The sequence below is a fragment of the Nymphaea colorata genome, chromosome 1 (genome assembly GCF_008831285.2).
Source record: "Nymphaea colorata isolate Beijing-Zhang1983 chromosome 1, ASM883128v2, whole genome shotgun sequence".
Taxonomy (NCBI): domain Eukaryota; kingdom Viridiplantae; phylum Streptophyta; class Magnoliopsida; order Nymphaeales; family Nymphaeaceae; genus Nymphaea; species Nymphaea colorata.
In genome coordinates this window covers 28,196,669-28,220,419 of record NC_045138.2, presented here as the reverse complement: position 1 = coordinate 28,220,419, position 23,751 = coordinate 28,196,669, and the positions used below count along the sequence as shown (strand labels likewise).

General features: G+C 39.0%; 1 protein-coding gene across 6 annotated transcripts; it reads right to left on the bottom strand.

Annotated features, from left to right (window-relative positions):
• Positions 1-3,736: 3,736 nt before the first annotated feature.
• LOC116250020 (NAC domain-containing protein 75-like) lies at positions 3,737-8,338 on the bottom strand. 6 transcript variants are annotated; one of them, XM_031623349.1, is made up of 7 exons: positions 8,217-8,338; positions 7,223-7,587; positions 6,921-7,098; positions 5,930-6,519; positions 5,260-5,499; positions 5,059-5,163; positions 3,737-4,301 (listed from the first exon to the last, which is right to left on the bottom strand). In XM_031623349.1, the coding sequence occupies exons 2-7, from the start codon at positions 7,343-7,345 to the stop codon at positions 4,218-4,220; spliced, it is 1,320 nt and encodes a 439-aa protein (XP_031479209.1). In that variant the 5' UTR covers positions 7,346-7,587; positions 8,217-8,338; the 3' UTR covers positions 3,737-4,217. The 6 variants fall into 6 exon arrangements, with proteins under 6 accessions (XP_031479209.1, XP_031479224.1, XP_049931674.1 ...); XM_031623364.2 differs by lacking the exon at positions 8,217-8,338 and adding an exon at positions 8,080-8,174; XM_050075717.1 differs by lacking the exon at positions 8,217-8,338 and adding an exon at positions 8,016-8,093.
• Positions 8,339-23,751: the final 15,413 nt, after the last annotated feature.

Here is a 23,751-nt window from a genome sequence, read left to right as displayed (position 1 = left end):
GAGAAGAGTTTCAACCAATATAAATATAATATGCGGATCCAACAAAGTCGTGGAAAATATAAATGTTTTGGGTTTAGACTTGAACTCCATTTTTATGGAACTTATTTTGGACCTGGACTCAGACATTAACTTCCAGTTCTGCTCAATCGGTGTTTGCTTCCTCCTCCAAAACTAAGCAAGATTCAGAACCATTTGTCAATCCTTGGAAGCCCAAAGGAGAACGTCGGCCCATTAAAATTATCTGACGGAACAATGTCTTTATGAAAAAGAAATTAAAGAATGAAAAGCGCAAGTGCAAAGTCTAATTAAATTGCCTCTTTTGGAACCAATGGAAGCCAGCCAAAGTTTCCAAATGTTTAGCCCAAAGCAATATTCAAAATAAGTTCAGGATCAAGATTATGCAGTTAAATAAAAATCCAGTGCACTCTATGCGGCTAAGTCAAAATCATAAGAAAACATGGGCTCGTTCTTTAATTTGGAAATGGGGCCATCTCAAGATTGTTAGCAAAGCCTCTTTTGGAGTTATGGCCCCAATAAAAAATAGCGCGTTCACACTGCCATTCACATTACTGACTGCAAGCTATTGATCTCCAAATATTTGCACTCAGAGGCGCCCCACAAGAACTGTGTCAGACAACCTTCCATAAGAAAAATTAGTGCAAGTGCAAGTGCCAGTGCTTCTAAAGGGAAGGCGCCCCTACCTAAAGACAGAATCCATAAAGAGAGACCATGTTCTCTTATTCTCTCCCACTGAGCCCTATTCTCCCTGATATGTCTTTACGGGACCAATGTCTGCAGAGGGCAGCCCTAGAAGCTGAGGTACGGGGCCCCAATAATGTGCCCTTTGGAGGGGTTGGCCACCCCCACCAACATCTAGAAGAGTTGGTAGACAGCTGATCTGCTTGTAAAGCGAAAGAAATGAATAACAACTTTTTGGGTGTTGAATAAGACATGGTGTGCTCTTTTTCCCCCTGCTGCATGTGGAAAAGAGAGAACAATGGCTGCCCTCCATGCAATGGCGATAAAATGTCGGAAAGAGATTTCCTTGGAGAATGATCATCATCCATCGCATGCATGAACCAAGTGTGTGTGTGTGTGGCGTGCATAATACTTTTGACGACAGGCAATATGAAGAATTTAACTAAAAGACTACTATAGAGGCATATATATAAATTAAGATCAGACAGGCATGAAATAATATTAGTTTTTTTGTTATGAAAGGCGTCATATCTTTTAAGTATATTTTACAAAACCGCACCATATTTTTTATAAATACTGAATGTAGCTTTTTTTTTCTTTCAGATTGTGGGTGAGCTTCCACTGCTCCACCAAAGTCTTTGGAAAATTGAAGAAAAAGAAACTTGGGCAGCTGACAGAATGACTGAATCGAGAGTTAATATTTCGGACCAACTTAATGATATTATAGGGATCGGCGCATTAAGTGTCTTGTGATCAATGTGGCATGTATAGTTTGGAAACGTTTGAACAAAATTAAAGCATTTATCATGTCTAGCCCTTCTAGCAAACATGACTTCAATTGTTTCCGTTGTTTATAGTATTCACATATGTTGATTTATTTTAATAAGTATAGCATTTCACTTTTCTCGTATACTTTATTTTCTGATTCTCCCTTAGTTCTTCTTTCCTACATTAAATAAATGGGAAAGAGGATTGACGTTATGACATTGGAAGGTCGAATGAAATGTTGGAGACGGAAGACCTCATATCAGGAGTAGAAAAGATAACAAAATGAACAGATAACAACGCACTAGTGGTCAAGGAAACGTTTCATATCTTAAAACCTGCACAAACCCGAAAAGCATCTGCAGAAAGTTCATACATGGCAGAGCGATCGCCTTCATAGCTCATTAAAGGAGACCAAATACATCTCTAAAAGAAGCATCATTCCCTGCCATCCATATTCCAGAATATGAGAGAGAATGAGAGAAAGGCTGATTTGGATGTGTTTGAAAATATGGAAGTGCCCAAATTTTGATAATGACATTTAATATCGTTATCAGATCATATTCGAGATGCTCCTTTTTTCAAGCAGTATGCCTCCACGAACGATAGAGAACCATGTTACGTTCTTTGGAGTCCAAAAGTTTAATTTAAAACATTAAACCTTGGCAGCCAGAACTCCAGTGGCTCCCAAGGATTAGTATTTCTTCAGTTTGGTGTGGCAAGAAACGGATTATTGGAAAAAGATGCACAATGAAAACGACGCATGCTAGTTATTTTTCTAAGTTTCCTAACTGCTAAGCATGCATTTTTGTCGTCATTATCACAATTGATATGACTTTTTAAATGTAGCCTCCATTGCGGCGGATTGAAGAAAAATTGAATTTCTCTCGCTAACTTTCGCTTTGGATTTTTAGGCTGATCGTTATTATGGTCATCAGTATCTTACGACCACCACTGTGGACCATTAACAGTAACATGCCAACCTTCACATTCATCATCAACATCTTCCAGATCTTCCATGGCATCCTCCGCATCTTCATTTACAAAGCACCAAGAAGGAAACCACCTTCAACCCACATGATCATCATCCATATTTTACATGTTTACCCTCATGATATCGAGAACACCCTACCAGCACCATTCTCATCATCATCCGTATCATGCGCCAAACAATTACAAGCACGACCAAGCATATTATACATCTTCAACCATCCTCAACATCACAAAATCCTCTCAACACGTCAAGTTAATATATATATATATATATATATATGTTGAATGGTGACTTTAGCTATGAGAACTATTTTATGAATAGTTGAGAAAAAGTATATATATATATATAAGAAAATTAAATGATGATTCTAGTTATCGAGAGACAATCAACTTATTCATGAAGGTATTCTGATCCATCCTGCTAGGCAGTTAAAAAGAATAAGTGAAAAAATATAATGAACATTCACATATTTTTTTCTTTGTTATATATATCGACTGGGTACTCCATATTTTTCTATGAAATCATGGAGTCGGCAGACATAAACAATGAATGGCACAGAGCACAAAATAAGTGAGTGTATCAACTTTTGTATGGTTACTTATCTTAGATTCCATGCCTGCCTAAATGGCCTTCTCTTTTTTAGGGTATCTGTTGAGCGTACAGTGATGCCAACACATTAATTGGACCAAAAAGCAAAGTCATTTGCAGAAACGCTAGCGGATGATTTGGCTCGCCTTTTTCTCTTTATTCGCTGAGAAATTACAATGAAGGTGCCTAGAAGGTCGCTCACTAGCTTCCTTTCTTTCATGCGCGTTAAGTTTTATCATGTTCTTGAACAGAGGGGGAAGATATTTTTAACAATCGAAAAAAAAAAAGAGAGAAAGAGAAAAGAAAAGAATGAGGAGGAAAAGAAAAAAGGGCCTAGCAAGGGAAGAAACCATGCACGTTAGCCTTAAGTATTAACACATATTTAAATTATGGTCTCAATTGCATAGGAGACTCCAATTGCCAAAAAACAAATGGCCCACACTCACTGCAAAAGGACTCTGTCTATAATAAAGCAATAAAGATGGGGTGCTCTTTCCATAGTTACAGACATGAAAGAGTGTGGATTAAAAGAATGTGATTTTGATCAGTTATTGGAAAAATATTAATTTAATCTTTGTCCAATATGACAATATAAGGGTAATTAATAAGCAGCACAATAAGGATTCTAAGAGGGAAAACTACAACCCCACATGAAAATTGAGAGAGAGAGAGAGTTGCAGAGATGGGAACTGAGATAGAGTAGAGGATGGCTTTTCTTTTTTTTGGCCATAGACTTACACCATACGGAAGAGAGAGAGGGAGAGGGAGAGGGAGAGGGAGAGACTACATAAAAAATAATGATGGTGATAATGATGGCATGCAGGCACGAGATCGATGGTGTTAAGTTGTGACAGCAGCAGCAGCTTTTTCCTTCTTTTTCTTTTCGGTTTTTAGCTTTGTTCTTCTTCTTCTCCTTGATGTTCGTAATTTCCCTTTTTTTTTCTTCCTTTTCTTTTCCGTTTTTCTTCTTTTTGTTCGTTGAACGACAGAACTTATTGTACATATTTTGCAGTTAGTAGATACAATGGCTGGAAGCCTGGACCAAAAATCAAGGCAAGACAGGACCCTCTTTTTTTCTTCTTTTCTTTGGAAAGGGGTTGCAGGGGGCTGTTCACAGTTCCTGCGATATGATTCTGTTTTCCATTCTCTTTTGTGGGTGAACGTTTTGAGCCTATCCATGATGATCCGGATGGTTAGGATCTTGCCAGTAGTACTTCATCCACTCTGCTTCTTGTGCATTGTTTATTCCTGATTCCTGCAGAAACCCATTCCACAAAAAACCTAGTCACGGCATTGTAGAATTGTTCTGAAATAGTACAGGAGTCTCTCTCTCTCTCTCTCTCTCTGGCATTATTGACAGTAAAACTGTGAAATTGAGTTCTGTAAATGGCTATTGCTGTGTGAAAGATGAGAACGGTGGATCAGAAAAGGTATTCTTTTATCAAAGTGCATGAAATCGGAAGCTTATGTCTTTTGATGCAACCCCCTCGATTTGCTCTTCTTTTTGTTTCTTCTTTTGGTTTTTCCTTTTTTCTTTATTTACCGCAACCCCCTATAGGAATTTCTTACCAACTATACATATTCGTTCCTTTGCAAAAGCCAACCCCAGTCATGCTGTCTTCTATTCATCGATGCTGCCTACAATCTCTCTCTCTCTCTCTCTCTGAGGCGATTATTTTTATCAGAAAAGAACAAAAAAACAAATTTTGTTTCCTTGGACGCCAGCTCCCACCAATGATAGCCCAACAAATTAACTTCGATCCACTCTTGAGAAATTCTCTAGCTTTATTTTCTGTTTCCTCATTCAGACCCCAAGTACTCAAACCAATTTTATTGTCCAACTAACATTCTCTTCCGGAACACTGAACCTGCTAGCTCTTTCCCTCCCTAATTAAAGTCTAGGCACCAAGGACAGTTAGACTTCACCTTTCTTTTGGTTGAGCAACAAGAATATATGAGCATGGCATAGAAGAAGGAAAAAAAACAAGGGTAGAAGAACATGGCCCACTTACTTTCATATCCTGGTGGGTGCAATCAAACATCTCATCCAGTGGCAGCTTATATGAAGAAGAAGCAGGTCTTTCTGCCAACTTTGGCTGCTGTTGCTGCTGGTTCTGCTATGCGACCATGAACACAAATTAACAAGTTGGTGTCGCGGATCAAGTGATTATCTTGTTCATTAGGAGATTACAGGGAAATGGCGATGTGGGTACCTGAAATTTTTCAGAGTGGAGGAGAAATCCGGGAACGTGAAAGGAATCATCCATGACAAGTGAAGTCTGGTGCATTGGAGACGGCAGTATGGTGGAGATGGGATTTGAGGGCCTACTTATATGGAAAGCTGCTGCTGCTGCCACCACCTGATGAGGCTCATGACCCATTCCAAGCCCCATTTTCTCATGCTCCTCCTGCTCTTCACGCGCGCGTGGAGTGCAATCTCCAACTTCAGCACTCTTTGGAAAGAAGGAGAAACAAGCCATTATTCACCAATTATAATCATTATGATAGAATGAAAACTGACTCAATTCTTTGAAATTCACATGAAATTCAATGTCATGGAACTTTTAGATTTTCTTGAACAAGATATTGTCCTTGACCGTTCACTGCTTCTGTGCTTCACATGTATGGCGAGCCCATGGCTGACAAATATTCTCTGAAAGATTCCAACTTTCTTTTATTTCGTAGGGGGAATTACCGGGAAAACATAGGCTGGCAGGATACTGTCTTTTCATGCTCCGTAACGAAAGTTTCGACATATATCATGATGATTAAAGTTCCATATGTTGCTTCCTAGAGAGTTCCAGACGTTTAACTAAAATTTTGTCAAAATTCAAATGAAATTTGGTGTCTATGCAATGGAAGTTTTCGAGAGATCCAGCATACCTCATCAAAGCTCTTCCTAAATGGTACAAAACTGAAGGTATCATTTTTCAGCTGTTGAACATCCAGGGAGCTATAGCTTGAAATTGTGGCCCTTGAGAGCTCATCTCTTTGAGTAGCCTCTTTTGATGAAGAACTCCCACTTCCGCCCTCAATTCTGTGTTCGACGTGCTCAGTGCTTGATTGGGAATTTGTCTTCAGCCTCTCATGAGAAGAAGCGGCATTGTCCCCACTGGCTGCTCTATCCGACCAGTTGCACTGCCTGGGCTGGGTTTGATAGAAGATCTTGGAGACCACAAGCTCCCCTTCCTTCTCCTCCTCATGCTGACCCAGATGGTACTGGTGCATGACCCAGTTGGTCTTCTCAGGCTTCCTGTGCTTCCCAAAGTTTGTGTAGAGGACCAAGATCTTCTTGCAGCCTTTCTGCTTCCCATTGACCATGACAGGCCTTGTCTTGCCTGTCTTGTGCCACCTTGTTTCACCGCCCGGCAGGTCACACTCTGTCTGTATCTTTCTCCTTTTCCTTGTCCCCGTTGTATACGCCTTTGATGGCCTGTGGAAGAAGTGTCTGCTCAGCCCGTCCCTTGTCACACCTGCATCAGTTTCTCCAATGATGTCAAAACACAGATCGTGTTGAGTTCCTCCAAGCGCTTGGAATCGCTTCTCCAATATATGGCCTCAAGCACATAGAGAGAGATCTCATGGTTTTTTCCTCCATTATTGATCCGAATCCCAAGTGCCGGGTAAAGCAGTAGCCTTCTTGAGAGCCGAGGATCGCCTGGCGTTTTGGGCCATAAAGATGGCGACCATGCGTCCGGCAGGCAAACAACAGCCTGACCGGGTCTCTGATCCCAAGCGTAGTTTCTTGGAGGTTATAATTTCAAGAAGGAATAATATTATTGTATACGTGTTAAACAAAGTTGGGAATAATGTTTTGCCTATGTGGTCGTGTATATGTTTCTATACAGAGAAAAAGAAAGAGAGTGAGAGAGACCTGGGAGTTTTTCCGGGTGGGTGTAACAAATTCCATCTTCGCCTTCAATGGTGGGGATGAATTCATCAATTAGAGGATGAGCCTTTGACTGCTCGCATTGAACTTTTGCCTCAAGGTGTTCTATCAGCTCCTGATCAGTCGGATCAAATTTCACACCTGCAGGAAGTCCCACCCAGTTCTGAAGAAAAAGAAAAAAGAAAAAACTTGGCAAGTCATCATCTTCACCACAACACCGATGACCCATCTCCTTCAAAATGAATGTGCGTGGTTTGTGTGTGAGAAAGAGAGAGAGAGAGCAGTACTGGTTTGCATTGCAGCTTGTGCCCACATCCAGGACAGTGTTGAGATCCGCAGAGCTGATGCTCTTCAAGCTTTGCATCAATTAGATCGGCGCTACTGATCGATGGCAGATGGCTCTTATCCATTTTCTCAAGCAAAAGTTACTCACAACCACCCCATGATAATTCCGCTCTCTTCCATCCTCCTGATCAGCTCGCCGTAAAGAATTCACCGGCTGAATATTCCGGCGGAAATTGTCATCTGTCGCGACGAAGTATACCTGAATTCCGCTGCATGCCTAGGTGGTCCGGAAATTGAAACCAACAGCCAACCCAATTCAAGACTCCAATCTCGTGTTTCTCAGCACTGTGCTACATGGAAAAATAAACTGTAGGCAAGAAACAAAAGAATCAAGAATTTTATAAGTTTCCAAACATGGGTTTCTAATTTCAACCATGAAAGTTCCAAAGAGAAAAACAAGGAAAAGATTCCGGAACAAACATGAGGAATTTGAATAAGAATGGATCACACAACACCCCCCATAGAGAGAGAGAAGAAGAAGAGTAGGAGGAGGAACGAGAAGAAGAAGAAGAAGAAGGTGTGGAAGTGGAACTCTCTACTTTAACTGAAGCCAAATAGAAAAGGAAAAGGTCAGGCAAGCATTCGGCTTTATGCTAAAATTAAGCAGGAAGCACGTATAGTTTGTGCAGCAGTGAAACCCTAATTTTTTTTTTTAATGGCTGTACCTTACTAAAGCAGAAAAAAAAAAGGAAGGCAACGGAGAGAAAAAAAAAAAAAAAACTGCCTCCCCACCACCTGTTTTCAAATTTTCACAAGCGACCACAAACTGTAAGTGGTCGTGACAGGCAAAATTCCATACCCCGAAATGATGGTAACAATCCTCTGTAGCCTTGCAGAATAACAACTGCTAGCTACTGTAATTCTTGTTCTTCTGTAAAGAAAAGCATGAGAGGAAAGAAAACGAAAGAAATGAAGGGAAGAAGGGAAAGAACTCACATGGGTCTTTGATCTTTCGGTGAGAGAAAACTCAACTTGCGGATCTCATCATTCTTTTTGCCATGAGGGGTTGCAGAGAGAGAAGAGGGTGAACTCAAAGGTTGCTTGAAATGCAAGGCAAATGAGCAGTACACTCGATGGACCCCTTGAAAACAATATTTTATACTGCAACATATGCAGCAACAATGGGAAGCTTTTCCTACAAGCACCCGACTAATACGTAATCCCAAGCTAAATTTGCTTTTTTCCAACATCCTAAACCCCTTCCCCATGCTCACTGTCATTAATCAACAATCAAGAAATAAAAAGATCCATTGCATGTACATATAAATACAATGAGATTTTAAATGCCTATTTAATTGATTCATTATCAGAAAACCATTTATTTGGCTTTCAGATCCAATGTTTAGATCCAAAATTCATGTACATACATACTCTGTGCAGTAAATAGTAATTATTGAGCAAAGAAAGGTCCCATGAACCTTGACATCTTTCCCTGCTTTGTTCACTGTTTCTGTCATTCTGCTTAGAGAAAAGTCCCAAACAAAAACTTAAGTTGAGAAAATTGGTGTCAGTGAATATGTGTTTTAGTTGAAGGGAAAAGCCCAAAAGGAAACAGTGAGAAGAAAAAAAGGGAGATAATTATTCCTATTATATGAGGAATAATACATGGTGGGTCCCATTGCCTGGTAGGAAGAGTGTTTTATAGGTTAACTTGGGGGGTTGTTTAGAGGGTTGGGTATGACTGGTATGGGAAAGGGAGGATAAAGTTAGGTCCAGTTAGTCCCACTATTCATAACCTAATTATCTAATATTGAAGGGGGGGTTGCCTTCTCTCATACTCCATTCTTTTATCTCTTCTCACTTGGCTTGGCTTTTGCCTCATCACTCAGCTAAAGTCATGTCTCTCTTTTTACTTAGCATAAAGCAAGCTCATAACTTTTGACTCAGTTGGGTTGGTGCATGAAAAGGCTGAACCCGCTTGGCTCTGCTGACTAGACCAAGGCCTTCGTCAATGGTCTCGCCTCGAGATCGGGTCTACCCTTGACCGGCTCGATCGAGTCCCGAGTTACCATTTGCTCTCAAAAAGGCATTTTATGTCAAAACATCAGATTAATGTAGAGTTTGCTTAGAGATTCAAAGTACTTCTAAAAAATAGTATGAACTAATCAAAGGATTTGAGAATTTCACGTGAAGTTGAAAAGCTAGGGTTTAGTTGGGACGAGCCGGAGCCGTCAGCCCTTCCGGCTTGTAATATTCGAGTTCTCGCCGGGGCTTTTTTAGAACATGACGCGCCGGGCGTCGACGGTAAAAATTAGGGACCGCAGTTGATAAGGGGCGGATAAACGAAATTGTCGAGCACGGTAACACCATGCGCTCAATTCTACACCGTGTATCTTAACGATGGACGGTTCTGCCAACAAGGGTTTTTTTCTGATGGAGGCAAACCCCCGCGCCATAGCGAAACTCTGTGCTTTTGGATTTCGGGCTCCGTTTTCTTCCACTGCCCGAACTCCATTACGTTATAATTTCAGACATGGATCTTAGAATACTGTGCCTATATCTTCGTGGACCAGATTCGGATTTGTAATCTTTGACTTAATTGGATTTGGATGTGGCGTGATCCATTTGTGCAATTCACATGTAACATGCAGGGTCCGTTTTTCCCTTGTCATTGGATCAAACAGTAGTTACGCGAGATTTGGATTCAGATTCAAATTAGTTATGAACTCAGATTCGGATTCTGAATTTAAAACCATGAAAAAAAAGGTCCCCCGATATTTAAAATGAACTGAACTATTGAAGGGGAAGCAATTATTCTCAATCTTTTCGTGATTAAAAAAACAAAAATGCGTCTGATAATCCGTATTTCATAATCACAAAAATATTCCACTTGCGAAACTTGACGCGGCTGGATCTTTTCGATTGGATGGAATTTGAAAAAGAACATGATATTCTCGTGAGCATCTTGTAGGATATCGGGAAATTTGTCACTATAGTGCCGAGGAGTTCATGTTTTTCATCAGAGGACATGATTTGACGTGTTGATATAAAATATACTTTTTATATTGACACTTGTCACACATTGATCAGAAACTGACGCTTAGATCCGTTTCTATCATATAACTTGTAGTATTGAACACTCTTTTAGTTATTTGATATCCTCAGCAATATAATATATATTTTGTGTGCATCAGATATATACGGTCGGCCATATCCAGTTGCATGATTCGGGTTGGTGATGAGGTCAGGGTCCGGACCCGAACCATTGATTCACGATCCATTATTTGAAGCTACAAATCGGAAGCCCGGACTTCACAGTAATTATGTTAAGAACGAGGAAGGAAAATCCCACTTAATTGGCCATTGAATTCCATATATATCATAATTTATCTACCATAAATTTTGGGTCAATAATGAAGTAATTAATTCATTTGGGCTCTAAAATCATCACATTGACGTTGCCAGGTTAACGCTTTTCGTTGTCAGTTTAGGTTTCTTGTCGACACGCTGCACCACTTCCTTCATTTTTACTTTTGAATGATCCATCGACATTTTAAAATTAAAGAAAAATAATACGAGATATTCTAGCAATAAGCTCAAAGGATTTTTTGTGTATAGAATTATTAGAACAAAACCTGGAAATGGAGTTCTTCCAAGGAGCAGTAGCCTTTCGCGTTGTCTTTAAGAAGATGAACAGATAAATAAGAGTTCAAGAATGGTCGAGCTTGTGGCTATTGGAGGGCGAAGCTGGTTATGTATGTTATATTGGTGCGGTGCATGAAATTTTCGTGTGTCGGACGAACATATCTCCGATCCGATTAATAGAAAAAGAAAACTTTTTGTAAGAACAAAAAAGGAAATCGAAAAAAGTGAAAAGATTAAAAACCTTTTTAAATAATTACCAAAATATCCCTTATTCTTTTGGCATATGAGTTTGTGCACCCAACAATGCATCTACGAAGCCACAAATTTTTTATGTGACTGGCCGAATTAAAGTTGATAAATTTTGACTAGGGCTGAAATATCATTTTTCAGAAATTTTATATAAAACACGTGAAATTTTTTAAAATTTACATGTAAATTAAATAAAAATTTGAAGTAGGGCCAGAGCCCATGCGAGTCCTCGCCCTAGGGCCAAAGCCCATGCGAGTCCTCGCCCCTGGTTGGAGGAGAGTTTCCTTGAGTACATTTTGTGAGCAGTATGTCCTAGATCTCCTGTTTTTGGATCTCAAATCTATGGGGCGAGACAGAAATCTAAAATAGAAATGTTTCGACTTACAAATATTGTGTGTGACAAATGACCTAAATACATATGCCTGTAAGTGTTGAATCGAGTCCGGATCTAGTCAGCCCGAAACTTAATTTTCTCTTTGGATCTAGAGAACTGAATTGACAATCCAGACCCTTACGTGTTGGTACGGCTAAAATGAAATTCTCCAACCCAGACGTCATTCTAAACCAACCCAGGTAACTTACAAGTAGGGAATGGGAATCATGGGATATAATTTTTATTAACTCTTACATTTTGATGTATAATTGTTTTACTATATGTTTATATGCTCATGAAATTATAAGGTCCGGCTTTGAGATTCATTCTCTTCACCCGGTGTAATCCAAGATATGTACAAGAAGTAGAAGAATTTATGGAGCTTGTCATTAGTAAGAACACAACAAACAGCACGAATTTCCTTTTTTTTTTTTTGTGTGAATCAGAACAGTTGCTTATATTACAGCAGCGGACCTTGGATTTCTCTATCTCAGCCGCAATGGACGGAGATAGAATACTGATGAAGGATTGGTTCATGATTAATATGTTACCAGATAAATATTGGCAAACAATGCGTCCAATGCTAAATGATTGTGGAAGGGAAGAAAAATGGAAGAAATTGGAGAAATAAAGCAAAGTGAAAGGAAGAACATGACACCAAAATGAGTAAACAAATCATATATAATCGAACAATGTGTAGTTGGTAGGACCGAAGCTTTTCAAAGATAAAACTATCATTAGAAATAAGCTTCATTCATATATGCATGCTCTAAAAATGATCTGATCTTATTAACTAGAAACGAGTTTCTAGCCGACCATGTAGAAGTAGTCGGTCCTAAAGAGAGTCAATCAACCGTATCGCTTCTGACAAGAACGCGGCGGCGGCCGGACGGGAACGCGGCGGAGCTTTCGGCGAGTCAGAGTTGGCTCAGCCGCGCTGGGCCCTAGCAGGTCAGTCCGGTCCTGCGGTTTCCACCCTTGATGTTTCGTCCAGCACAAGGCACGTCCATGAATAGAACGGGCTCTGATTCACGAGTCAAAACCATACCAACTGTTCTGCGACTTCGCTGTTTGGTTTTCGAACCTCTCAAATCCGCCCTCCACTTTTCATTTCAAGAGAAATCGACTCCCCTCGTTAAAGACTAGCTCTAAAGCTTGACTAAAGAATATTGTAGAAGCGTAGTCGAGAGTTTTGTCTCCGATTTACTGAGTACGTATGATCTCTCCGTTGAAGAACATAAGAACCAACACTTTTTTCATGCATCGACAGGACAAGTGAGGATCTAAAATGTGATCAATATAACGAAAAAAGATGATTCCATCTTCGTCTTTCGGGTTTTAGACATGCAACTCCACATCTATCTTGATCTTGGATGAGCGATATGAACCACTTGCTTCTTATCTACTAAGACATGAGTAAGTGTAAAAATGTTTTTCCTTCCCTTGCCAAAAAAACTTAGTTTACGTTCAAACGCTCAAACATTGTAAAACCCTGATCATGAACTTGAGAAATAGTTAGAAATGTGAAAATTACAGACTATGCAAATATAAAGTGTATGAAGCCGCGTTTGGAGACTTGGTCGAGTCGGTGTGACAGCATTGCGTGTGGATTTGTTCATAAACTTCTCCCAAGTCCTAACCCCTCTTTGATTTCTTGTAGGCAAGGTGATCAACTCCCCCAACTAACTCATCCTCCTCCACTTGTTTCCATCAACCTCATTGGCCCTTTGCTCATTCCAGCATTATAAAATTCATTCAAGAACTCAGCAGAGAATTGGTTAGGACCCTGGAACCACCATAGAATTTGCTTTCTTAGTTGGATATTCTGAACTGTTTCCTTTTTTAATGTTGAACTTAGCCAACAGAAATCATGTTCTAGATTTTCATCACACGCATGCGATTTATATGCTTTAGGACCTAAAACCTTCATCATCTTCTTGATGTTAAAGACAAAAGATCCATCGTCACAGAATTTTCTGAAATTGTAAAAGTTGCCGCATTTCCTTTATCCATCTAACAAGCAATGTTTTTTCTGTTTTTTTTTTTAAAAAAAATCTAATAATTTCGATTGCATTTTCAGGGAGAGAAAAAAAAAACTACAAATTTATCTTTTGTGGTGTAATTGTGCAAAAATTATGCAATCACGCTGATCCTTGATCCCCATGTTCTGTAAGACTATAAAACTTGAAATCCCGGCAAAGTCGGATAATCAAACCCGGATCTGACCATGTGGGTGGGCCTGCGATGGCCGGTCTTGGCATTATTAGTCCATCAAACAAGTATCTTCTGCTGGTTTAACTATAATTCGGTCAGGTACATTTTTGAAGTTTTGCATATACTTTGGCAGCTTCTGATCCCATTCGGACCCACTTCCGATGTATTTCCTCTAACCCAATCTAGCTCGTTTACGATTACCAATTCGATTTCCATTCTGTTGAAGTGAATCTGGCAACATGATCCAAAGTCTAAATAAATGAGTTTTGGATTTGATTGCAGGTCTGTTCGATTGGATTTGTGTTGATTCCGGGTGAGCAATAGGGTTATCCTCCCACCCACCCCAAGTGAGAGCCGAAGTCCCTTTGCTTCTCCTTGCTCTTACCATCTAGAGTTGTGTCGGCATGGGCAGAGCGAGGAATTTTTTTAGGGGCGAGCCAAACGATCCAAATAACTAATCCAGGTAGGGCCAAACTAAACCTGATGTAACTTTTTCTTTTCAATTAGTTGAGGTGGGGCCACGGCCTAGGCGGCCCCCCCTTCCTCTGCCCCTGTGTGTCGGTACCAGTAGCGAGATATCCACATGTTTCAACTTGCATGTATGACTCACCTCCCTTTCCCTTAAGATATAGGAGCATAGCCCCTCGTGGTGGGGTTCGAACTAGAGACACACCTCCAATTAGCCCCAGATCCGTCCGTTTGAGCTACACCCCTCCAGGCAATTTGTCTTTGATTCAGGAACCAGAGTTTGGCTTTTGCCTTGGGGTTTTGATGCTAGAAAAAATAAGAGTTAGGAAATCAACTATACTAACAAGAAAGGTCCTTTTTATACGTATATGTTATAATATTTTTAAGTACTTAACTTAATACGTTATGATATTTATTAAGTATTTAGGACCACGAGAGGCTTGATGCATGTGCTCATTATGCATGCATGAAGAATGGGCGCCAAAATAGACTTTGTAGTCTGAATTTGTGATGGATATTGTTTGATCTGATATTGAATTTTGATATGATCACTACTGAGATTCCGATATCGTATGCGGTTTCGTAACTGAATGTAGATCTGAATCTGTCACTCGACTGCGATCCGATAAATCTCTGACATGATTACATATAAATGTCGAACTGTATGTAAATTGGATCTGGGTTTGAAATAGGCTCCGGACCCAAATTTCATACAGTGGAATCCAAACAGCAGATTAGTTTTTCCTTGAAAATGAAAAAGATTAGCAGAGACAATATAAGGGTTTCCTTTCTCTTTTTCCTTGTTAGGAAAATGGAAATTACTTTCATTCAACTAAACGCTGCCAGTCTCTTGTTTATAGAACCCTGGAAGCCTCTCCTTTGCTAATCAAGGATGCACAAGTAAGAAGGCAACTATAGAACTCAAATCAATCGCTAGTGTTCTGAAATCTGGACATGCAAATTGGTTTCCTGAAGTATGAAAATAAGCATTTCTGAAATATTTTCAAAAATAGTTATAAAATTTAAGCAAATAACATATAATTGCTTAACTTTTGAAAGTTAAACATTTGGCACTCAATAATTTTTTATAGAAATTGTTAGAGCCATGCAATGAAAATACACATGCATCCTTCAGTTGATCCAGCAAGCACAAGATATCTTGTTATGTACGTCAAAAATTAATATTTTTTTTAATTAGTAGGCAGCTCTATAAGAATTCCTTTCAAATCAGTGTTCATTTATTAACTTTTAAAAGTTGGACGATGATTTGTTATTTACTCAAACATTGGAGACCTTTTATGATTTTTCATTACCAAAGAAGATTTTTTTTGTTTTTCTCCTTTTCTGCTTTGGAAGAAGCATAGTTTTTCTGGCTTTCTCGTTTTCAAAGGTTTGCTAAGAAACCAACTGCTCATGTGGACCATTAACAGTTCTTTTTTAACCCAGCCTACCACTAAAGGCCCTGCTAAAAGAGAAAAGGAAGAAGCTTCCGTGTGAATTCAATTTTATTCAGATCTTAAAAGTGGTGTAAAGTGGCATGCAAATTCAAGCAATGCTTGATATTCACTTCGAAACAAATTGCTGCTACTTGAATATGTTAGGAACAACACACAAAACTCTACTCTCACACTCTCAAGAGATGGATAGAATCAACAAGGAAGAAGACAAAGATTTACGTGGTTCGGAGCAATAATCTCATACGTCCGCGGTATTGCATACGAGTGTCCAGTATGGATCAAGTTCCATACACTAATAAAATATATGCGTACAAACCACGAAAGAAGGTCCCAGCATTTGACCTTGTCTTCTTAGGATAAGAATTTGTTCAAGAACCGAACGTTCACAACTTCACATGCATTATTAGACCCACTTTGGATCCATTATTGATGCATAACATGAGGGATGGATCAATGCACTAGGAGCTGGTCGTCTAATGAAGGAGCTGACAAAAGACTAGTCAAAAGAAAGAAAGAAAATATCCCGAATTTTTAAAGGTTTTTTTTTTTCCTTTCGTTCTGCATGTAAAAATATGCATTTTTATTTTCTATTTGCTTCTTAAATCTTAATCTATTCCAATTCTGGTTCGATTCAGGCGATCATTTTCTAAGTTCCTTTGCTTTCTTGCTGGCAAATTCAGAAACGGATTTTGACAACACCTTTATGAAAGGTAAAATCATATACAAATAACGAAAACCTGTAACTGAATTTTTTGAATGTGACTTGGTTGGCTAAGCATGGAGATAAGTGTTCAGGTTTTTGTTTTCATTGATTGTTCAAACTTTAATATCTTTTTTGTGAGGACGTCTAGTAAGAAGAAAAACATGTTTGAAGAATATTATATCCTTGGTTTATAAAACGTATATCGTTATTACGTTCAGTGTTTGGTGGTCCAAATTGAAAGCAACAACCGTAATTGCAGTATGTTTTCTAAGAACAAAGTGGTTTGGAACTGAGTGTTTCAATAGCACACTGATTTTTCTCTAATCAAATGTTCAATAACACTGTTCCTTCTCATCGCTCATCCTCTTTGTTCGACATGAAATTTTGCACTTGCAATAAGGGTCATGTACTTTGTATATCCAGATCTTGACCTCCTTCAGCTTGAAGGCTTTGATATATATATATATATATATATATATATATATATATTATTACTTATTTAGGATATGTGATATAAAACAATAGCATAGCTATGTGTAAGCTAAGGGCACTTACCCCCTTAAATTTAGATGTCTTGACATAACTAAGAGTGAGCCACCCCAAGAGACGTAGCATAACTGGTTGGACTGGTGAGCAAGAGAAAGTCTGGTCATCAGTCTGATGCTCGTATACTATTTTCGAATACCAATCCCCCAGTGATTCGATAGAGGGGCGTAGAATAGATCGACAGACTGAGGGTTGTGTAGATGATGCATCTTCAATATGATTTACATAGATGATATTCATTTGGACTATAAATGGTGATATGCATGATACTCGATAATATTATTAGGGTCATTTAGTTCCTGTAGCATTTATAGGTCCTAACAAATGCGATGCCAAATAACTAGGCATGCATCCAAGCGGAACATCTGTAACGGGTCAGTCAGATCCAAACAGCGCTCCAGATTCACGGGCAACCCCGTTGATACGATAAAAGTTACGTAGTAAAAGGGAATGGACGGTGATCTAAGTCCTCGGGGAATGCTTGGTACGGCAACCTTCTTTTTGTACAGCCATGACATGACAGTCGTCCATCTCACGCTACTCGGACAAACGAGATTGAGAAGATAGACGGCAATCAAGGAGTCGGTCTTCTGTCGGCTTCCGAATCTCGAGTCGGACGCTGCCGCACTTTCAGTCAAGTTCAACCCTTTAAGGCTGCCTTGCTATTAGAATTCTGTTGGTCCAACCGAAAGGAATATTGGAGATATGTTTTCAGCATCTTATAACTTCATGAAATTGTATTATATTAAGAGAGAGAGAGAGAGAGAGAGAGCATCAAAATCATTTCATAGGCCAGGAAATGGCAAACTGATAACGCACATGAACACCAACTTGTTATTTAGAACGTGTATCTTTAAAATTATTGTTGGGTAGATGTTTGATGGTGAAAGAAAGGCATTCCAAAGTAAAAGAGACAAGTGCCCCGTCACTTGATTGATTTTGAGTTTTTCTCGCCTTTGCAAGTCACATGGCTGGGTCGTTAGCCACCCTTCGTTGGACCCCAGGTGGGTCCTCATCCTGGCTTCGCTTTACGGTACTAAACCACGCTGGTTCTTAGCATGTCATGCACTACATGATGTTTGGATTGGAAATGGCATATCTAGAATTGGATTTGAGTTCCGGTTTAATTTTAAACAAATAATTAATATCGTATTAAAAATTATGAGAGATCTTCAACAACTTATAAAGAAGATCGTTAAAGTGATTAGTTGTTCTAATTCCTGAATTCTTTTCGGTTATAACTGAAACTTCTAGGGGTGTGTCAGAATTCGCTAGATCATAGACCCAAGCTTGGTGTTGGAGCGGGTCAGGTCCTTTCAGTTGTATCAGAGCATGGTTTAACATTCGGACTTATGGTCTCACGTGTGTGAACATGTGTACCTTAATGGGGTGGATTATAATGTTTCATTTTGAAAAGTTTATTCTAGCATAAAAAATTGTCAGAGATTTTCAACCACTTATAAAGGAGGGTTGTTAAAGTAGTTAGTTGTTCTAATTTATATCTTTTTTCTTTTAGTTAAAACCCAAACTACTACTAAGAGGTGAGTTGGGATCAATCAGAATAAGGGGCCGAGCCCGACATGGAGGTGGGTCAGGTCATTTCAAATATCCTTACGTCTAATATCAACAAGTTTCCATAGCCGGTTCTTAACATGTCATAATGTAGTTCAGATTTAGTATTTGTGTATTTAAATGTATGATTTATATGTGAAAGTAGAAGTTGGATTAGGATCAAATTGAGACTATGAATCCAAAAATCGAATTTGAATATAGTATAAACTTTTTTCAATTCACATTTGAATTTGAAATTGATTTGAAACATGTCAACATCCAAACAAATCAAATATGATAAGATGTATATCCAAATCTAATTCATTAACAGTCTAGATAAATTTAGTAATCCAAGGAAGAGTGGTGATTGGAACGGATAGTCTTAATCTTGTGAAGGCATGAAACAGTTGGCAAGAGGAGTGCAAAGAGTCCTTCAAATACATAAAGAAAATGTTTGTGCTTTGACCTACGGGACCTTCAAAATGTTCAGATACGAGACAGTAAATACATTAGAGGCGGGGTTAAAATCGGATTTAGTAGAACAGAAAAATGGGAAAATTTTCAACACAAATTCGCCCCTTCCAGAAAATTTTGAAAGAATTCACCGCTAACAGAAATTATCAATAGAAAGGTCCATTTAAAATGTGAAACCAGAATAAGAACATATTATCATAAGGCTTTTTGGTTTACATTTAATGAGACTTTGTAGGGATTATCCACTCAAGTCACACAGAACCATCACAAACCATCTTTTGCAATTTTTCAATATGTGCCACACTTTTCGTCGAAGCTGTCAAATAAGAGTTCCAAGTGACTTTTGATAACTTGAGGTAAAAAAAAAAAAAAAAACTTAAAAATGATAAAAATATAGCTTAGTGATGAAGGCATATACTATTTGTTCACAACCCAGATCGTTGGACTTAGGGGTATGTTTGATATTATTAAGAAATTGAAAACAATGTCAAGAGCGCACTTAGAATTTCTATAATAACAGAATAGAATATTACACAGGCAGGTTTTCATTGTAAGGCTTACATTTTACCTATAATTCTAAAAAACTGGAATAACATACTTGATTTCTTAATAAGTCACACTTTCCACGAAAACTATCAAATAGGAGCATGATTATCCAGTGAAACAGAAAATTTTAACCGCAGCTTTTTCCAATATTACCTTTAGCACTAAATTACATTTAGCAAGCTCACGGTTTTATTTTTAGGTCCGCCCAAAAATGGCTTCTCTTCTCAAAAGTATAGAAAAACGCAGGCTGAAAGAGACCATTGCGGTCATATTCTATTCTATAAATAACAATGAAACTTTTACTCAACGAAACAGACCACGTAGTAGCAAGTTCTTGGGAGTTTGACTAGCAACACAGAACTGGTATATATATATATATATATATATATATAACACATTATCTAAGTTCTCATCTCCTGTTTCCGATGCAATTCCTGCCGGGAGATATTGCCCCTACTTAGTAAGCAAAACAAATCAAACAGCATACAAGTATTCTCATGTATCCGGCAAAACAAGTCAAGTACGCTTTCTCTGAACTTTCTCCTTCTCCAGCTCATTCCTGCAAACAAATATTCTTCTGTATCCGGCAATATGAATAACCATTTTATGAGCAATATTTCTATATAAACGGATGGAAGAGATTATCCATTTCGGTCCAAAGAATGATGGCCACGCGTCAGGTCACAGATCAGTTGCCATGCAAAGAGCAAATCTGCATAATATTTCTTATTCCAGGAATTTAACAAATGGATTTTTCAAATCATCCCATAAACAAGACCACGCATTCTTACCAGTCCTTTCCTGTCTATCATGCATTCGGGTGTTTCTACTCTTCCATAAACACCACGAACACAGGCAGGATCAGCAACCAATATTTTCTTATCCATTTTACCTTAAATCTGTGCCTCCTCCACCATTCCCACAGCTCCATAACCCCAACTCCAAGATGGATTTCCATATCAAAGAAAGCACCTACACAGGAACAAACATGCCTAGCAAATATCACATTCAACAAATACGTATTGGAGAAAAATAGAACAAGCAAGGTGTTGTTATGTAAAACAATGTTGATGCCCATATTTTATACATATATACATACATATATGTAATCATGTTGAAATGACAATTAGAATCTATTTTCTAGAAAAAACAAGTTGTAATCTATCAAATAAGTTGTTCAGGTGACTTCTATGAGTATACATAGTTTCACAAACTGCTCTATTCTTCCCTTGAGGTTCTCCTTCATCCCCAGGACCCCAAGGAATAAACGTTGTGGTTCTTTCCCCATTGTAGCAACCCTCCATACTTGAAATTTGAACAGCCCCATGTGCTCAATCTCTTCCAGCACATCTTCATGGAGCCTTGGCTGCACGGGGTCGTGCACCCTGTACCATGTGATGTCTATTTCAACAAAATCAGACGCCTTGGCAATGCAGCAGTCGAAGCGCAAAAGAACCGAACATGGTTCTGTTGTGCTGATTGATGCCACAAACTGAGTCAGGTGCCATATCTGTCAGCTTGTTGACATCTCTTATGAAGTTTGAGATGTTCGCGATGGAGATGCTAAAGGCCATTTGTTGGGTGAACGAACCATGAGTCCTTGGATCCCATGCACAGACTGTGAGCAGGCCATTTTCTCTTTGTCGAATGGACAAATATCCTGCAGCTTACAGGTGGCTTTGGTTTCCAACAACAGGCATCTTGTGAATCCAGACGGACTACCTGTGCTGTTTCTTAGGCCATTGCCAAGAGAGGGCACCCTTCATTCGTGGTTTTGCTAGTAAGCATCTAGCGATGGTGGCCACATGTTCCTCTTATGTGGTCACAAGTTCCTTCCTTAGCACATGGAGTATATACAGTCTAAATCAAATAATAGGAAGCACTCACGAACATCAAGGGGAAGGCAGTAGTGTGGAAGTTCGTTAGTGGGAGGTAGTTTCTACAAGGAGATGGAAGGTGGTAGTCATAAGAAAATTCAGAAGTACAGCCATAAACTTTAGGAGGACCTTCATATAGGGAGCAGTTGGGATATAAGCACTACATAAGAATTTGGTCATTGATTGCAGAAGATATGCAGTAAGGAGCGCATCTCCCCAGAAGACTGCTAGCATATTAGAATAAAACATAAGCAACATCCGAAAGGTGTCAATGTTTTCTTTCTACGACCCTGCTTTGCTGGGAAGTATGAGCACACAGAAATTGGAAAAAAATTCCATTCTCTTGATAACAGATTGGACAAGAAAACCAAACTGTCTTTATTCAAGAATACGATTTGATGATACAAATGACTTCAACCCAAGTCACTAGTGAAATCATCAACAATGACTAGATCATACTTGGAACGCTAACCTATTAGGAATCCTACTAAGGCCCCATACATAAACAAGAACAAGATCGAAAGCACACTAACTAGAACAACACTTTGGAATAAGGAGATCACTCACAAGTTTCTCAACAAAACATGAACTACAATGACCCAAACTGCCATGCTAACCATATGGCTTATTACAATAAGAAAACTCAGAAGCCCCAAATGAACAAGAACTAGTACAGGATGACTCAGAGAACAAAGACAACGATTCAGACTGCATGGATGGCCCCAACTAAAAAACTGGGACAAAAAGGCAACTCCTTGAAGACGTACATGTTTCCTCGACTTTCCCTTTCTGTGAATTTCTCCTTCATTTGAGAATCCTCAACATAAACAAAAGAGAGGGTAAATTCAACAGAAGTACTCACATCGTCTACAAGTTTAGAAACAAAAATAATATTCTCCCATCCATAACCTAGGAGCCTTTGAAGAAAGCACTGAATGAGAATTTGCGGTGAAATCATTTTCCTCAACTCTCTGCTTCATAGTAGTTTCATGTTGAAGAAGTTTTGCATGAAGATCTTCAAAATTGGGCGGCTGAGGAAGACACCGCAAGGCAGTAATAAGCATGTCAAAATCCGGCCCTAAACCATTGATCAGGTATTGCAAATTGTCTTTGATTGAAACCACACTACCAATAACAGCTAACTGACTAATAATTCCTTCCATACCGCCTATGGACTCTCTTCTGATTCAATAACATGAAATCCGACAATGTCTAAGTCAAGTGCTTCCAATGATATGTTACTATGCATTCATCTGAGAAAATAGCCATCACCTCTTGAGAAAGTGTGGATGTGATATAGGCAACCACACATTGATCACGCTTTGTCCAAGCTTTATATTATGGATTCTTTGTGGTTTGGGAAGATGTGACACCCTTCTCGTCCTCCATTTCCAGCACAACAAAATGTGGTTGTGCAGGAGCAGAACCATCAAGAGGAATGAGGTATTCATGAGGAAGGGAAAAGAATGAGGAGTCTCTCAATCAATTTAGCAATGTAGGTGAAAAGGCTACCAATATGCTAGAGGTGAGATCATTCAACTTCTTCGTGCCCCAGGGTATAGAGCTGGTATAGAGGTGCTTCGAGACCTCAATGGTTTATGATACACCCTTCAACTCGAATATCGAGCAGCCACTTTTTATGGTCCACAAGAGACTCACATTAATTAAACTGAGGATGGATCATGACTGTGATAGCTGTTGCCGAGTGCCCCACACTGAAAATGCCTTTTTGTGGTTGCTTTTGCCCTCACTCATTTATGGGAATACGCGAGCAGATGGCTGCAGTAATCTAAAGTCATCCCACAGTAAAATGGGAAGAAAATTCAGAGATGAACATGGTGTGTGTGATCAGAAAAACGTAACGAAGATAACCCAAATATGACATAAAAACGTAGAAGAACATAAGTGAAAGGATGTAATAAAAAGATATAGAAGTAGCGAATTGTGTTTCAAATTTTTGAATGAAAAAGTTCGTTAGCTCCGCACTCGTTGGTAAGAGCACAAGTGACTTGACTATGCCTGAGTCTGCAGCTTAGCTGATCGGCTGGTGCTCATGAAAACTGCAATTGAAGGTACACCATTTTTATATCACCAGACATTGATGCAGACCTAAAGACAACACTCATAAAGTTGGTGGGTTCATCTCCAACTCACACTAAATGCGTTTCGGGAGCATTTGTTCATGGGCCTGAGTCTATAGTTCTTCCAATCAAACGATCTCTAAGGCTTAAGTTGAAAAGGATTGAGGCTATGTTTGATAGCCTTGGATTTGAGATACAAGATAACTGATTTTCAATCTATGTTAGGTTGAATAACAGCTGAAGGATTTCTCAATTGAGGATCTCAAATCTGTGTTACCTTGTGAAAAATTACGGATTTGTAGTTAGAAGAGGAAGGGGTCTGACTACAGATGCATTGTTTTACAATC

Coding starts and splice junctions, on each gene's coding strand:
- LOC116250020 (XM_031623349.1), bottom strand. CDS start 7,345: ATGGATAAGAGCCATCTGCCATCGATCAGTAGCGCCGATCTAATTGAT. Junction 6,520..6,920: donor CCACCCGGAAAAACTCCCAG/GTCTCTCTCACT, acceptor AAACTGATGCAG/GTGTGACAAGGGACGGGCTG. Junction 5,164..5,259: donor TCCACTCTGAAAAATTTCAG/GTACCCACATCG, acceptor ATGGTCGCATAG/CAGAACCAGCAGCAACAGCA.